Raw genomic sequence first — 15,491 nt, forward strand, 5'->3', positions numbered from 1 at the left:
TTTCCTTTTCATTTAAATCGATATGCTTTGTAACTGAAAATAAGACAATGATGATACTGTCAGTCCAGGCACTGAATTGTAGTAGGTATTAAATGAAGAAGAATTATGAATGTGCAATACAGGGTGGTATGTCTTCACTAGAGTCCCTTTTGCAAGTGTCAGAATCTGAGCTCAGAGGGTCCATACAAAGTTCCCATATAACTCAGTTTGGCTATCCTTGCTAAATCTCTTTTCCTTTCTGTAATACACACTTCATTAGAGTGAAAGATGTTCACCTTATATTCGGCCTCATATCTTAAATTGAAATATCTCACCCTCAGAGGTCTTTTGTCTGAAGTTGTCCTATCGCATGTCTAGGGTGACCCCAGGAAAGCTACTGCAAATGCAATTTCCGTACACCAAGTCCTGTGTGTTTTCTACACTATATCTGTATTTTTCAGGAGGAATAACCTATAGGAACTTACATTAAAATTCAGATTGTGTCATATAAATGGAACTTAATTTCAGCAAAGTGAAGCGATGTCTCAGAACAAGATATGAATCAATAACTTGAGTCCTAGTTCAATGATGAACTAGTCAAGGTAATACTGATGTTTTTACATCTGCCAAAAGATGTTAGAGTCAGCGATTTGTGAGGATAGAGATGGACTGGCCTAAAGGAAAGCTGTGAGAACTCCCAACAAACGAGTGCATTCATGGGGCCAGTAGGCTTGCCTCACATGCCAGTAGTTCACACATTTTCAATGCTCCATGTAAAATAGAATTTTGTGTACAAGAGCATCCAAGACATATTATCTTGTTTGTTAAGTTGGAAACATAACAACAACTTGTCTGCTGCTTCACCCTGCATTTTGGAATTACTAGGGCCGTATTATGCATAGGTCCCTGTGGGCATAACGGACATGTGCCCCTGCTTTGTGCACCACCTCCAGGCACTATGGTATTACAGAAAGGGTCACAGGTGCTTGTGTGGCCCCTTCCGTGATAACTGGTATGCTGGAGCACATGTAGCGCCAGGGCTGTCTAGAGGAGGTGTTTCCATATTTGCATGGGGCCATAGCCCCATGAAAATGAGGAAATCATTTTGCCGCTGTCCCGGCATCCTATTATAGGTGCAGGCATGCAGACAAAAAGGCCTACGAGAGGTGCACCGCCAGTGCGCCACAAATAGGTGGCACACACTTAGCACACCTCCTGAGGGCTAATTTACAGTGGTGGGAAAGGGAGTCCCATGGATTGAGCCCCTCCCGATATCCCACTTCAGGCAGGTACAGTCACTCATTCTGTCATCTCTTTACAGTGCGGGCAGCTGCCGCCCGCACTGTGGAAGGCAGGAGTGCATTTCTAAAATGTCTTGCAAATCAAAGTAGCAACCAAAATTGATGTGTTGCGTAAGCGGAAGAAAGCAGGAAGCACCACATCTACAGTGGTATGACATTGTTCTGCTCTCTCCCGAGAGCTGGCACAAAATCCGGCTGCCAGTACAACGCAAAGACCTTTGCACTTTAGTGCACGAATGTCTGTGTCAAGTCTAGCATAGGTAGCATAGGTGTTGTCCTGATAGGGCACACTTCCAGTACAAAATACTATGCTTAGACTAACTTTTACACTTTTCCTACAATGTACAGTGCAGGACACATGCAAGTCAGAAACAATTGCAGAAATAAAAGCATTTCTCCTCGATAATGCAAATGTCGAAACTGCATTTCTTTTGGTATACTTTTTTTTATATATAGTGTTTTGCATCAAACACCATGAGTGGTTCAATGGGAACGCCCATGTACCACCCATGGAGCGCCGCTTGATGCATAGTGATGGATGGCAGTGCTTTCAAATTAACATTTTGTGTCACTTTTGTGATGCAAACCCAGCGCAAAAATGTACGTAAATATACCCCCAAAAAAGACTTGTAAGCAGCCGCTCTGTCCTTTACTGGATGCGCACGCCCAGATACCCGCAAGAAAGAGGCGAACTGACTTAGTCTGAGCCAGCGCAAGGCTCCTGTAAAAGGTGCCTGGAGAGAGCGTCTCTTCTGCAATCTTCAGGCCGCCTGTGATGAAATGGACTATGAACCAGAGGAACCAGCTAGTCTGGAAATCTTCCAAATTCTAAGGCCGATCCACCTCGGGGTGAGGAAGTCTGTCAGAGCAAATACTAATACAGGAAGGAAAACCATTGTTAAACCAGGCTCTATGTCACCAGACAAGAGCTGCAGGATGGAATCTCTTCAAAACCAAGGAGGCTGCCAGGTTGTTCCCGCCAGTGTGAGTGCGACCCGTGTAAGGCACTCACTCTTGTGCCAAGACAGGACGACATCAATCCACAACAACATACAACGTGCACGGCGTTAAAGTGCCCCTGGGGATCCTGGTGACATCTTCAGCCTCTCTGGCCTTGCACGTAGAAGATTCCCAGGAAGAAAAGGCCATTGAGTGACGTGTGACCTTTGTTACTTGTGCACTTCCGGGTCACGCATGGATGGGCTCTAGGCTGCGCTTCCCCTCCTCTTCCTCCACAGAAAGCGTCACGTTGGCCGAACGTGGGGGGTCAGACTCTTGCAGGGGGTAGTGCGGGTCATGGAGGGTCTCACAACTCATGCTTCTCCGAGGGTTGGCGCTCTGGCTTCGGGGCGCCTCTGAAACTGAGCCCACTATTACGGTGTCCGCTTTCATAATGTATATCGCCTCTGCCAAGGTACAGCCATGAAAAAAGAAAGAAGTGTTGTTTATTAGTCATCTTTAAATTAGAAATTATGCATTTTCAATCAATTTAAGACTTTTGTCTTTTGCAGATTTTACAAGGTGAAGACTCTACGGTATGGGAGCCATTATAGCCTGTATTATTTAACGTCTGCATTATTTAATCCCACTTTATGTGATGGTAAATAAATTGAAACACCAAGGTAAGTTACACTCACAACAGCTGAGTATTTACGTCATCAATCTACCATGTATGTCTCTTTGAAGTTTTGGTGTAATACCACATGCGGTATCATCCCATGCTACAGTGCCTCCTGTTGATTTACCACATGCTGTAGATATGCAGTTTAAAGGCCCCGAGAATTCTTAAAACAAGGGGTAACACCCCCTAAGATGACCTCCACTGACACAGCAGGTGGTAATCAGTTGCCACCTTAGGACAGACCATGGTAAAGGGCACCAACAGCATACATAGCATGCTGGCAGCAAATGGGCACAACTACTGCTTCACATGATCTGTAGTGAATGAGTGTCAGCCGGCATCTGTATGTGCTTGGCATAGAGTTGTCCTCTACACTTCCAGCATCCCAGGCGGTAATATGTACATTATTTCTCGCGTTGCAGCAACATTTTGCGCCTGGTATCATACGTTGTTCTTGCCAGTGTCATTACTGGCGGTCACTAGCTATGATGCATGTGGATTTATCAACCGCGGTAAGGTCAAACTACGAAGCTCGTCATGGCATGATAATATTTTGCTATTTTATGCGTCAGGTGGGCGAGCTGGCACACAGGGAGGGTGCGGGAGGGGGGAGGGGTTGGGGGGGTTGCATATTGATTACATCCTGTGGCAATATCTCTTCAGGTGGGGTGTTAATGGATATTCATTGTTATAAATGTGACTACAGATATAGCTGATACATTGATGGTGGCATTTGTCTCTGGGTGACAGAGATATGCATAATATGTGAGTTCACACAATAAAATCTGTTTTAAAAAAAAAAACTACGAAACTCGCCAGTGTATAGGGCAGAAAGGGCTGAGCTGGTAAAGCATTTGCCACAGCACTTTTTGCCATTAGCTCTGGTGTGGTAAACTGCGGAAAATATGGTTTCTGTCGATAATTCCGCCAGTTTGTCCCGGCAGCAAAAACATACCGGATGCAGAATTATGGGGTTCAGGGTACTATTACCAGTATATCCCCAGGTATTACCTCTGCATCCTACGGTTATACCTGGGCTGTCTTCCTAATAGTGTAGAGCACCACTACCGCCCGCCATGAACATAACAGGTGCCACAGCACCACGTTCCAAGGAATTGTTCACCATCGCACGGACAGCAAAGTGTCTAAACAGTGGTATTTTCACACAGCCGTAACTGCGGAAAAGTGTGTGTACCTTAGGCTTCTTACCTGAGCATAAGACCTCTTTACTTAAACAAGACCCTGTCTCTAAAAGCTGCTCAATGCATGTAAACTACATGGAATTGGTGGAAAACTTGGGGAAACACACAATTCAAAAAGAGGAATGTGAACTGCTGCAAGCTATTGCAATTGGTGAGATGGTGAGATGGCTCAGTGGCATAAGTGCAGACCGAGAACATTTCAGGTCACAGATTTTTATGAAGGAAGGGTTTACCCAGACATTGTCATTCTGAGGTGGATGCAAAGCATAGTGTTGGTAACGTTATCTATTGTTTAAGCGCCTAGAAGACATTTGAAGTTATGCAATGTAGTACATTAAGACCAATTCTTATAAGACACAAGCATCAGCTTTAAGGAGCAGTGCCTAAAATGCATAGCCATGACTGAGAAAACCTTAGAAGCTGGTATTAAATAGTATCATAGTCAGGGCCACTGGAATTATGCGATTGTGTGGCAGCTCCATTTTTTCCGCATAACTATAGGTTTGCGCGGTTACAACATAATACATCATCTGCTGCATAATCTGCACATTTTAACAAAAAAAATGTTCTTTCTAGCTCAAATGGTTCAAACAATACTAAAACGCAGTGACACGTGCTGCTGCGCAGTGGAAGGCCCTTTGCAAAGACTGACTGGTCACTATTCTGTTGCTTATTTCCAGGGCACAAGTCCTAAACAAGCATTTACAATGCAATGGTTTTGCCTTTGTTAAAGCTTGAGCTATTGGCAATGCTCTTGACATTATTTTTATTTATGTTTTTTTTTAACATAAATAAATGGCATTGTCATTTGCAATGCCACTAGCTTTATCTTTCGCAAATGACACCCACAAACACCTACAGAGAGCCCCCCCAACACACACCCACACAGAGCCCCCCCACACACTGCGAGCCCCCCCACACACTGCGAGCCCCCCCACACACTGCGAGCCCCCCACACACACTGCGAGCTCCCTCCACACACTGCGAGCCTTCTCCACACACTGCGAGCCCCCCCACACACTGAGAGCCCCCCACATACTGAGAGCCCCCCCACACACTGAGAGCCCCCCACACACTGAGAGCCCCCTACACACTGAGAGCCTCCCCCACACACTGAGAGCCTCCCCCACACACTGAGAGCCCCTCCCACACACACTGAAAGCCCCCCCCCCCACACACACAGAGCCCCCCGCCCACACACAGAGAGCCCCCCCCCTTGTCTGGCAATGTACATCAGGCCCTCAGAGTTAATTGTGAAGAAAGACAAGAAGGAGAGAGAAATGGAGAGATGGAAATGAAGGGTAGGAAGAAGAGAGAGATGAAAAAGGAGAGAGGGGCAAAGAAAGGGCAATAGGAAAAAAGAGAGTGCAAGAAAAGAAGGAGAGAGAGTTGGTGACTGCAAGAAGAGAGTGAGAGGAAAGGCACGCGAGAGAGTGCAAGAAAGAAGCATGATAGATAAGGAGGAGGAGAGAGGACGCATGAGAGAGAGATCAAGAGAGAGGGAAGGCAGGAAGAAAAGTAAGGGCAGAATGGAGTGAGAAGGCAGAAAACAGAAAGAGTAAACCTGGGAAATTAGTATTGGACTAAGATAACACACAAAACACTCTGGTATGTGATGACAATGACGTCCATGGACATTATTATTGGAAAAAAAGACCATCCAAGGGTCACTGGTATATAGAACTGTGGCACCCAGGAGGTAGATGGCATGCATAAATCACTGGTGAGAGAAATACAACGTCTCTGAGGAAAAAGACTAAGAGGGCATCCATTGATCTTTGATGTGACAAGAAACGGCGTCCATGGGATGGGACGATAATACGGGGATTATATAATTCAGGGGAGATTCATGGGCTAGGAAAATAGTATCCATGCAATTTCAGGAATAATGATGCATAACAGCGTCAACTAGCTGCTGGGTACGGTAGCTGGTTTTATGTGGCTTGCAGGATGAACTTCACCTTTTACAGTAAAATTGCTCCATTTAGAGTGGCTCCCCGTAAGGACTTTAATGACCGGACTCGTTTTCAGATCACAGGAAGAGACCAGAGTGGACCCTGTTCCAAAAAGGAGCTGTCAGAAACCACAAAACTTGATGCAAGTTCTAAATTAATGCAAAACAATGAAAATCTACAAAACTGTATTCAGAGCGTAGGTCCAGTTTTTACTGTGGATTTCCCGAATATTAAAAAAAAAACATTGCCTTCAGCAAGCTCAAATCCACACAATTTCCTGTGCCTTGCAAAACACTTATACAGCGTGCCTCCACACGATCAAACCTGTCGCATTTTGCAAACACGGCACACTTTTTAAGCTTTCTAATTTACTAATGGTGGGCACTTATTTTAGTCCATTTTCTGTCGCAGTCCCACCCTGACAGCAGCCTAGATCTTTCATCAGCACCCTGTCCCAGCCTGACAGCAGCAGCTTAAGTATGAACCACCTCAACAGTAGTCTATGCCCATCAGTCAAAAGCAAGACATTCTTACCGGTTTATAACAGGCTACAATATCAGATCAGTCTGTCAGCACCTCTGTTAGATGCTCGGTGTGTGATTCTATGCAAAGACACATCGTGCCCAGACTCGAAGTTCTTTACAACATGTCTGTGCTGCACAATAGTAGATAAGTGCCTTCTCTTTCTTCAAGTATGTACAGAAACTTAAAGCAATGATATTTATAAAAACGTACTTCGGCACTACTTGTAAGAATAGTTCTAGCAAAAAAAGCACTGCTTAACTTGCATGATAAAATGTGCAAGTATAGTCAAATCCTCTATTTCTTCAAAACACAACTGTTGTTTCGGTATCGGTTCTGTATTATCGATCACAAAGAGAGAAAGAATGAGATACTCACACACCAGCCCAGGGGCGGCGGGTCGCGCAGCTGAGACTGTGCAGTGCAGTGAAGTGAAGTGAACCAGCAGGGTGCAGCACCCCGAGTACTGAAACCCCCCCAGAGTAGCAGTCCTGTGTTAAAAGACACTAGGTGGTGCCCACAACTTCTTCCAGCGTTGAGGGGCCTCGGTGCACCCCCGTCACCTGCGTAGACTTTCAGTGCAACGCCCACTCTAAGGAGAGTATCCTCCCTCAGTTCGCAGCTCGTGCTGCAAGTACCTCGGTGTGGCGATGCCCTCCCCCGGGTAGGCAGGGCCAGGCACGCCGTGTCGAGCCCACTGTGGCACCGACAGCTCGTTCGCCTACTCGGGCGGCGGAGAAACAGCGCTGCTGCTCTTCAGTTTGTCAGAGGCCACCCTTATTAGGGCTCATCAGCCAGGCACAGCCTGGCTTCAGGGACACAGTGAGTGTCATATTGTGTGAATGTGCATGCCTAAAAATGACACAGGCAGCTGTATCAAAGTCCTTTCTGCGTTTTTTGTTTTAAACTTTAGCCACATTCAAAACATTGCAAATGCTATTCATCGCGTCTAAAAAACATTGGCAAAGTCAGCAGGTCACTAGGCGAGCCCTATTGGCTTTGCCATGCTTATTGTGTATTAGGTGGGCTCCTGTCCAGCAGCTTTTTGTTAGCATCTTCCTGGAGGAATGAATGGTCTAAAGACAAAAGAGTCTATTGCCAGCCATGGAAACAGCTGGTTGGTTTTATTACAGGGCCGCTGAAGTGAGACATGGGATTGAAAAACTGGCAAACATTGATGCGGCTCGGGACAGAAGACCTGGGCGGGAGGGGGCAGAGGAAACTCCATGTCACGAGTAAACAGCAGGCACAAAGGCTGCGCTGCAGGAGCTGGAGGTGAGGCACAGCCCTGCTCAATAGGCCCCAGGACCCACTCCCCTGCCTTGGAAGTGATATGAAAGGGCGAGGGGCAGTTTGCTTCTGGGGGCAATTCCAATAAACTATCTCAGGAAGTGGACGTCGGCGGCAGGCTAATGGAGCTGTGATTGACAGGCTTCACATCGGGGGACAGAGTGCATTCCTTGCGCTGAGAGGGGGACAACGAGGCATGGGGGTGGGCGGGGTCAACCTAACGGAAGTTTGGGGGCAGGAGGTTGTATGAGCATCGAGGGGCCCGAGTCACGGGCTTCCAAGTAAGTTCACCTCAGTGGAGCCCAGCCCAGCCAAGGAGGGCTGTATCCGGGGGTGAAGAAGTGACCCTGCCGGGCCGCATTCCGCCTCACGAGCCCAGCTTGTCATGGAGACCCCCGGCCCTGCCGCGTAATGAGCGGGGAGGGCACAGTGAAGGCGCCAGAGGAGCTTGGCATTGATTCTGGATGCAGGTTGGAGTAGACCCCTGAAGTATGAAGAGAGGAGTTCTCGTTATTCATCGGCAACGTCCGTGGGAAGGGGAAACTTAAACCATTCTTTGATTCTTTATCTCGCGTTTCTTCTGTGCAACCCCATCTGTTTGACTAACGAGCCCTCTTAACTGAAACTGCCTTTCAGTCCTATTGAGATTGGATGCCACAAGCCTGGTGCATTTATGTACAGGTGACGTAAGTATAAGTAATTGATTGTCATACGGAGTAATAGAACATCATCGTACAGCTGCATGCCCATGTGGCACGTGCTCTTTCCCATTCGTGTGGCACGGCGCCGCCTGGCGAAGGCGGGCAGCCTCATTCACCTTTGGCATGTGGGGCATTAAATACCAAGGGAGAGCCCTCCGCTGTGAGGGGCTTGGAGCAGAGCTGGCGTTCACGTTAGAAACAGCTTCTAAAATCACCACCAGGCTTCTGAGCACGGATGAAGGTGATAACACAACTGCCCTGCAGGGCTTGCAGTTGGTCTCACGGCGGGACCGTCCTTTCCGCCATCCTGGCATTGTCTCAGTAAGCTGCAGACTGGAGGCTTCTTTCAGAGGAGGATGGGCGGCCATGACCGCTCGGTGGCCCCATTTTACTGGGAGTCTTTGAACGTTTTGGCAGGCTGAGTTTAGTTTTCAGTCCAACTCCGTCTAAAATAAACAAGAAATTCACTGCCTAGATACTCCGTGCTTAAAGTTTGACAAATAGTTTCCAAGCAAAACAAGTGTTAGACCTGGCACCTTGGCGTGAGTCTCCCTTCCACTTTTTGCTGATGTGCCTCCGATGTTTTGCTGGTTTTCCGATACTCAGGGCACTGCGCCACGGCTGATCCGGGCCGCAGTGCAAGTGCTCCCTACTGTAAATTGTACATACGATTGGTATCCCTGATTGGTGCATTGGATTTACTGTTAGTCCCTAGTAAAGCGCACGAGAGAGTGCCGGGGCTTGTAGATGCCAATACTGCTGGTGGGCCTGCAGCGCTGGTTGCGCCACCCACCGAAGCAGCCGTAAAGATGTGTCTGGGAACTGCGACCGCAGAACCCGCGTGCGGTCTCGTACTGTCACGCTAGCTGGGCAAGTGTCCCCACTTGCCAGCATTGACCCTTCCCTTGACTACATATTAGTCACCCCTATGGTAGGCCTGCGGGCAGGGTGCGTTGTAGGTGCAAGGTAGGACAAGCCCTGATGTGCGTGGCATGTCCTGGTAGTGACTTACAACGAAGACCGTATTTCACTATTGAAGGCTACCTGCTCCATTAGGCCAGACTGAGCTGCGAGGATTATTACACCCTATAATCCCCGCACGCTCAAGGAGCATGGTAGCGAGTCATGTTTAGTATGCCTGAACTCAGGGTGATAAGATATTTCTTGTAGTCAAGTTTATTTTAATATCCTGGGTTTGCAAATGCTACTTTTAGAAAGTTAGCCTTTGCTTGCTTAACCATTTCAGCCGCCTCTGCTGGTATGTGTATCTGACTGTCTGGGATGTGTGAGTGACAGGGCTGGAGGGATGACAGGTGGTGAATGCGCAGATTACACCTTAGTGGGAGGTAGGAGTGCCTCTTGACTCGAACTGTCACTGTGCTCGACCACCACAATGCTGGCTCCACCCTCCTGGGGAGCGGCGGATGACTCTGCCGGCACCTGGGCCAGGAAAGGCGAAGCCCCCATCAACAAGGTACTCTGGCCACCCCTGTCTGGACAATGCTGGCTCCACCTCCTGTGGGGCGTCTGATGCGCCTGCCCCTCACACTGAAAGCAGAAGCCGGAGTACACCCGCGGGGGTACTCCAGAACTGAGAGTGGCTATGCAAAGGCCCCCCTGGCCTGCGAGAACAAAAGAATTGGCCTATAAAAGAAGGAGCCCTGCTCCTTGAAAATTAGATCCGGTTTGGGCCACAGAAGGACTCTGCCCTACGAGAAGGACCGTGAGAGACAAGGAAGGGTGCTGACTCTTGCCTGTGTCTGGTGCCTTGCTGCTGAAGGAGAGGAAGACAAAAAGACTACGAAAGGACTTTTGCTCTACTTGTGCCAAACTCTGCTAAAGAGATCTCCAAGGGCTTGCAACTGAACTTGCCCCCTGACCAGCGTCCCAGGACCAGTGGACGCTACCCCCTTGGAAGAAAGCGACTGCGGGTGCTGACCATCGCCGCAGCACTGACGGAGGAATCTCCTCTAAGGCATCAACGCCCTCCCGACCACCGTGACCGGGGCCCAAAGCAACCGCGGAAGCAAAGTAAGGACCAGCCGCCGCTGGCCCGAACACCGTGACCGCAACTGCACCGGGAGCCCGAGAGCAAAGCAAAGGAGGACCCGTCCGGTCCGAGCTCTCGAGGTGACTGCATAACGAGCAGCCACTCACCTGCAAAGACGGACCGTTGCCCTACGAGAATCCGCAAGGTCGGTAGCCTGCCCGACAGCCCAGCCGTGAGCCCACAGCTGCACCGGCACTTGGCTGGGTACGTCCTGCACTTGGGGACCGTACTGCCACTTGCCACCACCGCACAGCCGCCGCCTCCAGGGTCGGAGCGGACGACGAGGAAAGGACCCTGCCGCCACAGAACACCGCTGCCCCGGATGACCAGTGACCTGCTCGGCTGAAGAGCCGCAACGATCAGCGACCCTGGGAAGGCAACGCGACGTGGGACAGATCCCCTGGAAGCCGCCGGCTCCACAAGAACTTTGAGTAACACCGGCCTACGGGCCTCAAGAGAACTGCATAAGAACTGTGGTAACCCGAATTGAGTAACCTGCAACCGTTTTCATAAGGTATATTGACTGTATTCGCAAGCCTGCTTAAAATCTATATAAAGATATATATTTTTACAGAATACAGTCTGGTCTCGTTGTGTGGTGGGTTGGTTGTAAAGGTGTACTGTTGCAAGTGTTTAACCCTATGTGCCCCAAAGATTAGCCTACGACTGCTTAAGCCACACTACCTAGAGGGTAAGCAGAGGTTGTCTGGAAGGTAACCCTCAGCCCTGACGAGGAAGAGAGAGTCCCTGCTTGTCGCTAGTGTTGCACTGCGCCAACTAGAGCCTCCCCCTTCCTACATTGGACGCAGCGGTGAGGATTTCGAATTTACACTTGCGATAGTTATACCTGAGCTTCTGACCACTACACAAGGATTACGGTCCAGTTACTAAGCCACAGACTTTGCTTTTTGAATTTTGCTGAAAGAAGATTCCGAGCGCAGAAACCATGCCGGGCACAAAGAGCTTGGATGGAGCGGAGTCCACGACCTCCGAGGTGTTGGAGATAGAGTGGGATGCCGCAAAGCTGGACAAATACTCAAAGATGGAGCTGAAGTTTTTCTGTAGGAAACTAAAGGTTCCGCACGCTGGTTGCAAAAACAAGCCGGAGCTCTACAAGGCCCTGAAAGCCTGGGTGGAGTCCAGAAAGACCCCGGAAGATCAAGACGTCCTCGCCGAGCAGAATACGACGGAGGAGCAGAATGCGCTTGGGGATCTGATCGATCTAGAAAGGCAAGACAGCGAGCACAGCTTGGGTAAAGGCCTGTCGCCAGAGGAGCTAGCGGACAGGAAGGAAACCCGGAATCACGAGAGAAAGTTGGCAGAAATGAAAATCCAGCTGGAGCTGGAAACCAAAAGAATGGCGCTGGAAGAGCGAAAGCACCAGATGGATTACGAAATAAAGATGAGGGAGATAAGTCTCAAGGAGAGAGACTTGGATCGGCCTCCCTCTGGTGGCAGCACATCGCCAGTGCAGGTAGAGTCAAGAGTGCACATCCCGAAGGACGTAGTTAAGGAGTTCTTTAAGGGGGATGACATAGGACAGTGGTTTAGGGCATACGAGGTAGCCATGTCCTCCCACCGGGTCCCTGACAAGGATTGGGGAGCGGGGTTGTGGGGAAGGTTCTTTAGCGAAGGGAGAGATACCTTGCTAGATTTGCCCGTTGAGAATCAGAGATCCTATGCCCACATGAAAGAAGTTTTATTAAACAGGTACGGGCTTACCCCTGAAATGTATAGACAGAAGTTTAGGGGATGTACTAAGCGGCCTGGGAATACGTATGTGGAGTATGTGACTTACTTTTGCAGAGCACTGGATGGTTGGGTGAAAGGTAACAAAGTTAATGATTTTCAAGGTCTTTTTGATTTAATTGCATGGGAGCACTTGTCTGATCACTGTTTTCCTGAGTTACGCCAACACCTGATCGATAGCAAGCTGTCCAACCCGAGGAAGCTTGCTGAGGAGGCGGACCGCTGGCTCAGCACCAGGGTCCACAAGGGTCCCGTGCGAGATTCCGCCAAGAGTGGGCAGGGTCTCCAGCAGAAGAGTGGGGGGGACAAGGGGGGAAAACAGAAAGGGTTCCAAAAAGGCCCCCAAAGTAATTCCCAAGGGAATCCGCAGCAGGGTTCTCAGCCTCCCCCACCCCCGAAGCAGAATGGGGCCCGACAGGTAAACCTGTTCCAAAGGGGCCCTTCAATTGTTTCAAATGTGGCGAGCCTGGGCACATATCCAGTGACCCCAAGTGTCGCCTATTTGGAAAACCCGCACCCCCTGGTGCTCCGCCCCGACAAGTGACTAGCGTTCACCTGGGAGAAGAAATGATGGTCCCGGGGGGTGGAGATCCCGTTCACATGACCCTGGTCTCGTTAGGAGACAGTGAGATGATCCCTACGAACTACCTGCCCTCTAACACTAAGAAATATGGGCAGGTGGTGATCATCAATGGTAAGGAAGCTGAGGCTCTTAGAGACACAGGAGCCAGTGTGACTGCAGTAAGGCAGCACCTGGTGTCTCAAGAGCAGGTTGTACCCCATGCCTACTGTAGGGTTATCAACGCTGATAATTCTGAGAGTCAGTGTCCGATGGCTCAAGTTCCCTTCGAGTGGGGGGGGTCTCTGGTACTCTGCAGGTCTGTGTGAGAAAAACCATGCCTGTTGACTGTTTGCTAGGGAACGACTTGGAGCACTCCCCTTGGGAAAAGGTGGAGAAAACGACTCACCTGCGGATGGTGGGTCTGCCTGACTGGGCGTGCGTGACCACCCGGTCGATGGCAGCCAGTAAGGGTGATCGAGAGGTCCTGGGGCCTGATGGAGAGGCCCAGGAACCGGCCTTGGGGAGAAGGCGCAGGGGGCGCGGGAAACCGGCCCCTGAAGTTCCTACGGTCCAGGAGGAGGCAGACCTTGAGGGGGATGCCCTGGAGCCTACAGGGGAACAGATCGCCGAACTGGGGGACCTGCCTGAGCTGACCCATTGGCAGCAAGAAGGAGGACCCTCCAGGGAGGAATTCTGCAGGGAGCAGAAAGAATGCCCTTCTCTCATGGGTATGCGGCAGCAGGCTGCAGACCAGGCCAATGGTGTTCAGGCCAAAACACATTACGTGTACTGGGAGAACGACCTCCTGTATTCGGAGCCTAAGGCTGCTGAACCTGGGTCAGCCCGTGTGCTGGTGGTACCCCAGAAATTCAGAGCCTTCCTACTGGGTCTGGCTCATGATGTGCCTTTAGCAGGACATTTGGGGATGGACAAGACCTATGACAGGCTTGTCACCCACTTTTACTGGCCCCAAATGCACAAGAGTTCCGATGCGTATTGCAGAACCTGTCCAACTTGCCAGGCAAGTGGGAAGACGGGAGGGAAGAACAAGGCTCCCCTCCAACCCTTCCCTGTGGTCGGTACGCCATTCCAGCGAGTGGGTATTGACATCGTTGGGCCTCTGGACCCCAAGACAGCCATGGGCAACAGGTTCATCCTGGTCTTGGTGGACCATGCCACCCGGTACCCTGAAGCCATCCCTCTGAGGACAGTGACGGCTCCCGTGGTGGGGCGTGCACTGATGGGAATTTTCTCACGAGTAGGATTCCCTCTAGAGGTGGTGAGCGACAGGGGGACCAATTTCATATCGAAATATATGAAGTCCCTTTGGCGGGAGTGTGGCGTAACGTACAAGTTCACCACACCCTACCATCCCCAAGGTAACGGGTTGGTTGAAAGATTCAACCGAACCCTCAAAGGCATGATCATGGGCCTGGAAGGTCCGATGAGGCGTAAGTGGGACGTCCTCTTGCCATGCCTGCTGTTTGCGTATCGCGAGGTACCACAGAAGTCCCTAGGGTTCAGCCCCTTTGAACTGCTGTACGGTCACCCCGTGAGAGGACCACTGAGTTTGGTAAAGGAAGGCTGGGAGCAATCTCCCAGGAAACCTCCCCAGAATGTATATAGCTACATGCTGGCCTTCAGAAACCAAACCAGACGCTTCAGACAACTTGCCGAGGCAAATCTGGAAGCGAGCCAGGAGGAAATGAAGCGGTGGTACGATCAGAATGCCACTCTGGTCGAGCTTCAGCCTGGACAGGAGGTGTATGTCTTGGCCCCAGTGGAGCCCTGTGCCCTTCAGGATAAGTGGACAGGACCCTTTGAGGTTGTGGAGCGCAAGAGCCCCGTGACATACTTGGTGGACATGAAGACGCCCAGGAACCCTTTGCGGGTCCTACATGTCAACCGCCTCAAGCCCCACTTGCGAAGGTCCGAAGTGGGCATGTTGTTGGCAACCGATGACGGAATGGAGGAGGAGTCAGAGCCTCTTCCTGACCTCTTGGTGGCCTGTGAGAAGGATGGGTCAGTGGATGGAGTTAACCTCTCACCCTCCCTGACCGCCGAACAACAGGAGGACTGCCGCCAGTTGCTGGGGCAGTTTCCAGACCTGTTCTCCCTGGTTCCGAGTGTCACAGATTGGTGCGTCCATGATGTGGACACTGGAGACAGCTTACCGGTGAAGCATAAGGCTTACCGGGTAACTGACAGGGTACGGGCCTGCATCAAGGAGGAGGTCTCCAAGATGCTTGCCCTCGGGGTGGTTGAGTCTTCCAGCAGTCCTTGGTCCAGCCCCGTGGTCTTGGTGCCGAAGGCTGCTGCGCCGGGAGCCACGCCCGAACTACGGTTCTGTGTGGACTACAGAGGACTCAATTCAGTCACGAAGACTGACGCGCACCCCATCCCCAGAGCTGACGAGCTCATTGATCGGCTAGGAGCTGCCCGGTTTCTCAGCACGTTTGATTTGACGTCTGGGTACTGGCAGATTGCCTTGACCGATGGGGCAAAGGAGAGGTCGGCATTCTCTACACCAGATGGGCATTTCCAGTTCCGGGTTATGCC

At 50.4% G+C, this 15,491-nt stretch overlaps 1 protein-coding gene across 1 annotated transcript in view; it reads right to left on the reverse strand.

The window, feature by feature from the left end:
• Positions 1-1,728: 1,728 nt before the first annotated feature.
• Positions 1,729-15,491, reverse strand: part of TNFRSF8 (TNF receptor superfamily member 8) — a 256,447-nt gene continuing 242,684 nt past the window's right edge. The window contains exon 10 of the mRNA XM_086921280.1: positions 1,729-2,686. Within this exon, the coding sequence (XP_086777406.1) occupies positions 2,469-2,686 (218 nt within the window). The 3' untranslated portion in view covers positions 1,729-2,468. The remainder of the gene's footprint in view (positions 2,687-15,491) is intronic.

This window comes from Lissotriton vulgaris, chromosome 5, assembly GCF_964263255.1.
Source record: "Lissotriton vulgaris chromosome 5, aLisVul1.2, whole genome shotgun sequence".
Lineage (NCBI taxonomy): Eukaryota > Metazoa > Chordata > Amphibia > Caudata > Salamandridae > Lissotriton > Lissotriton vulgaris.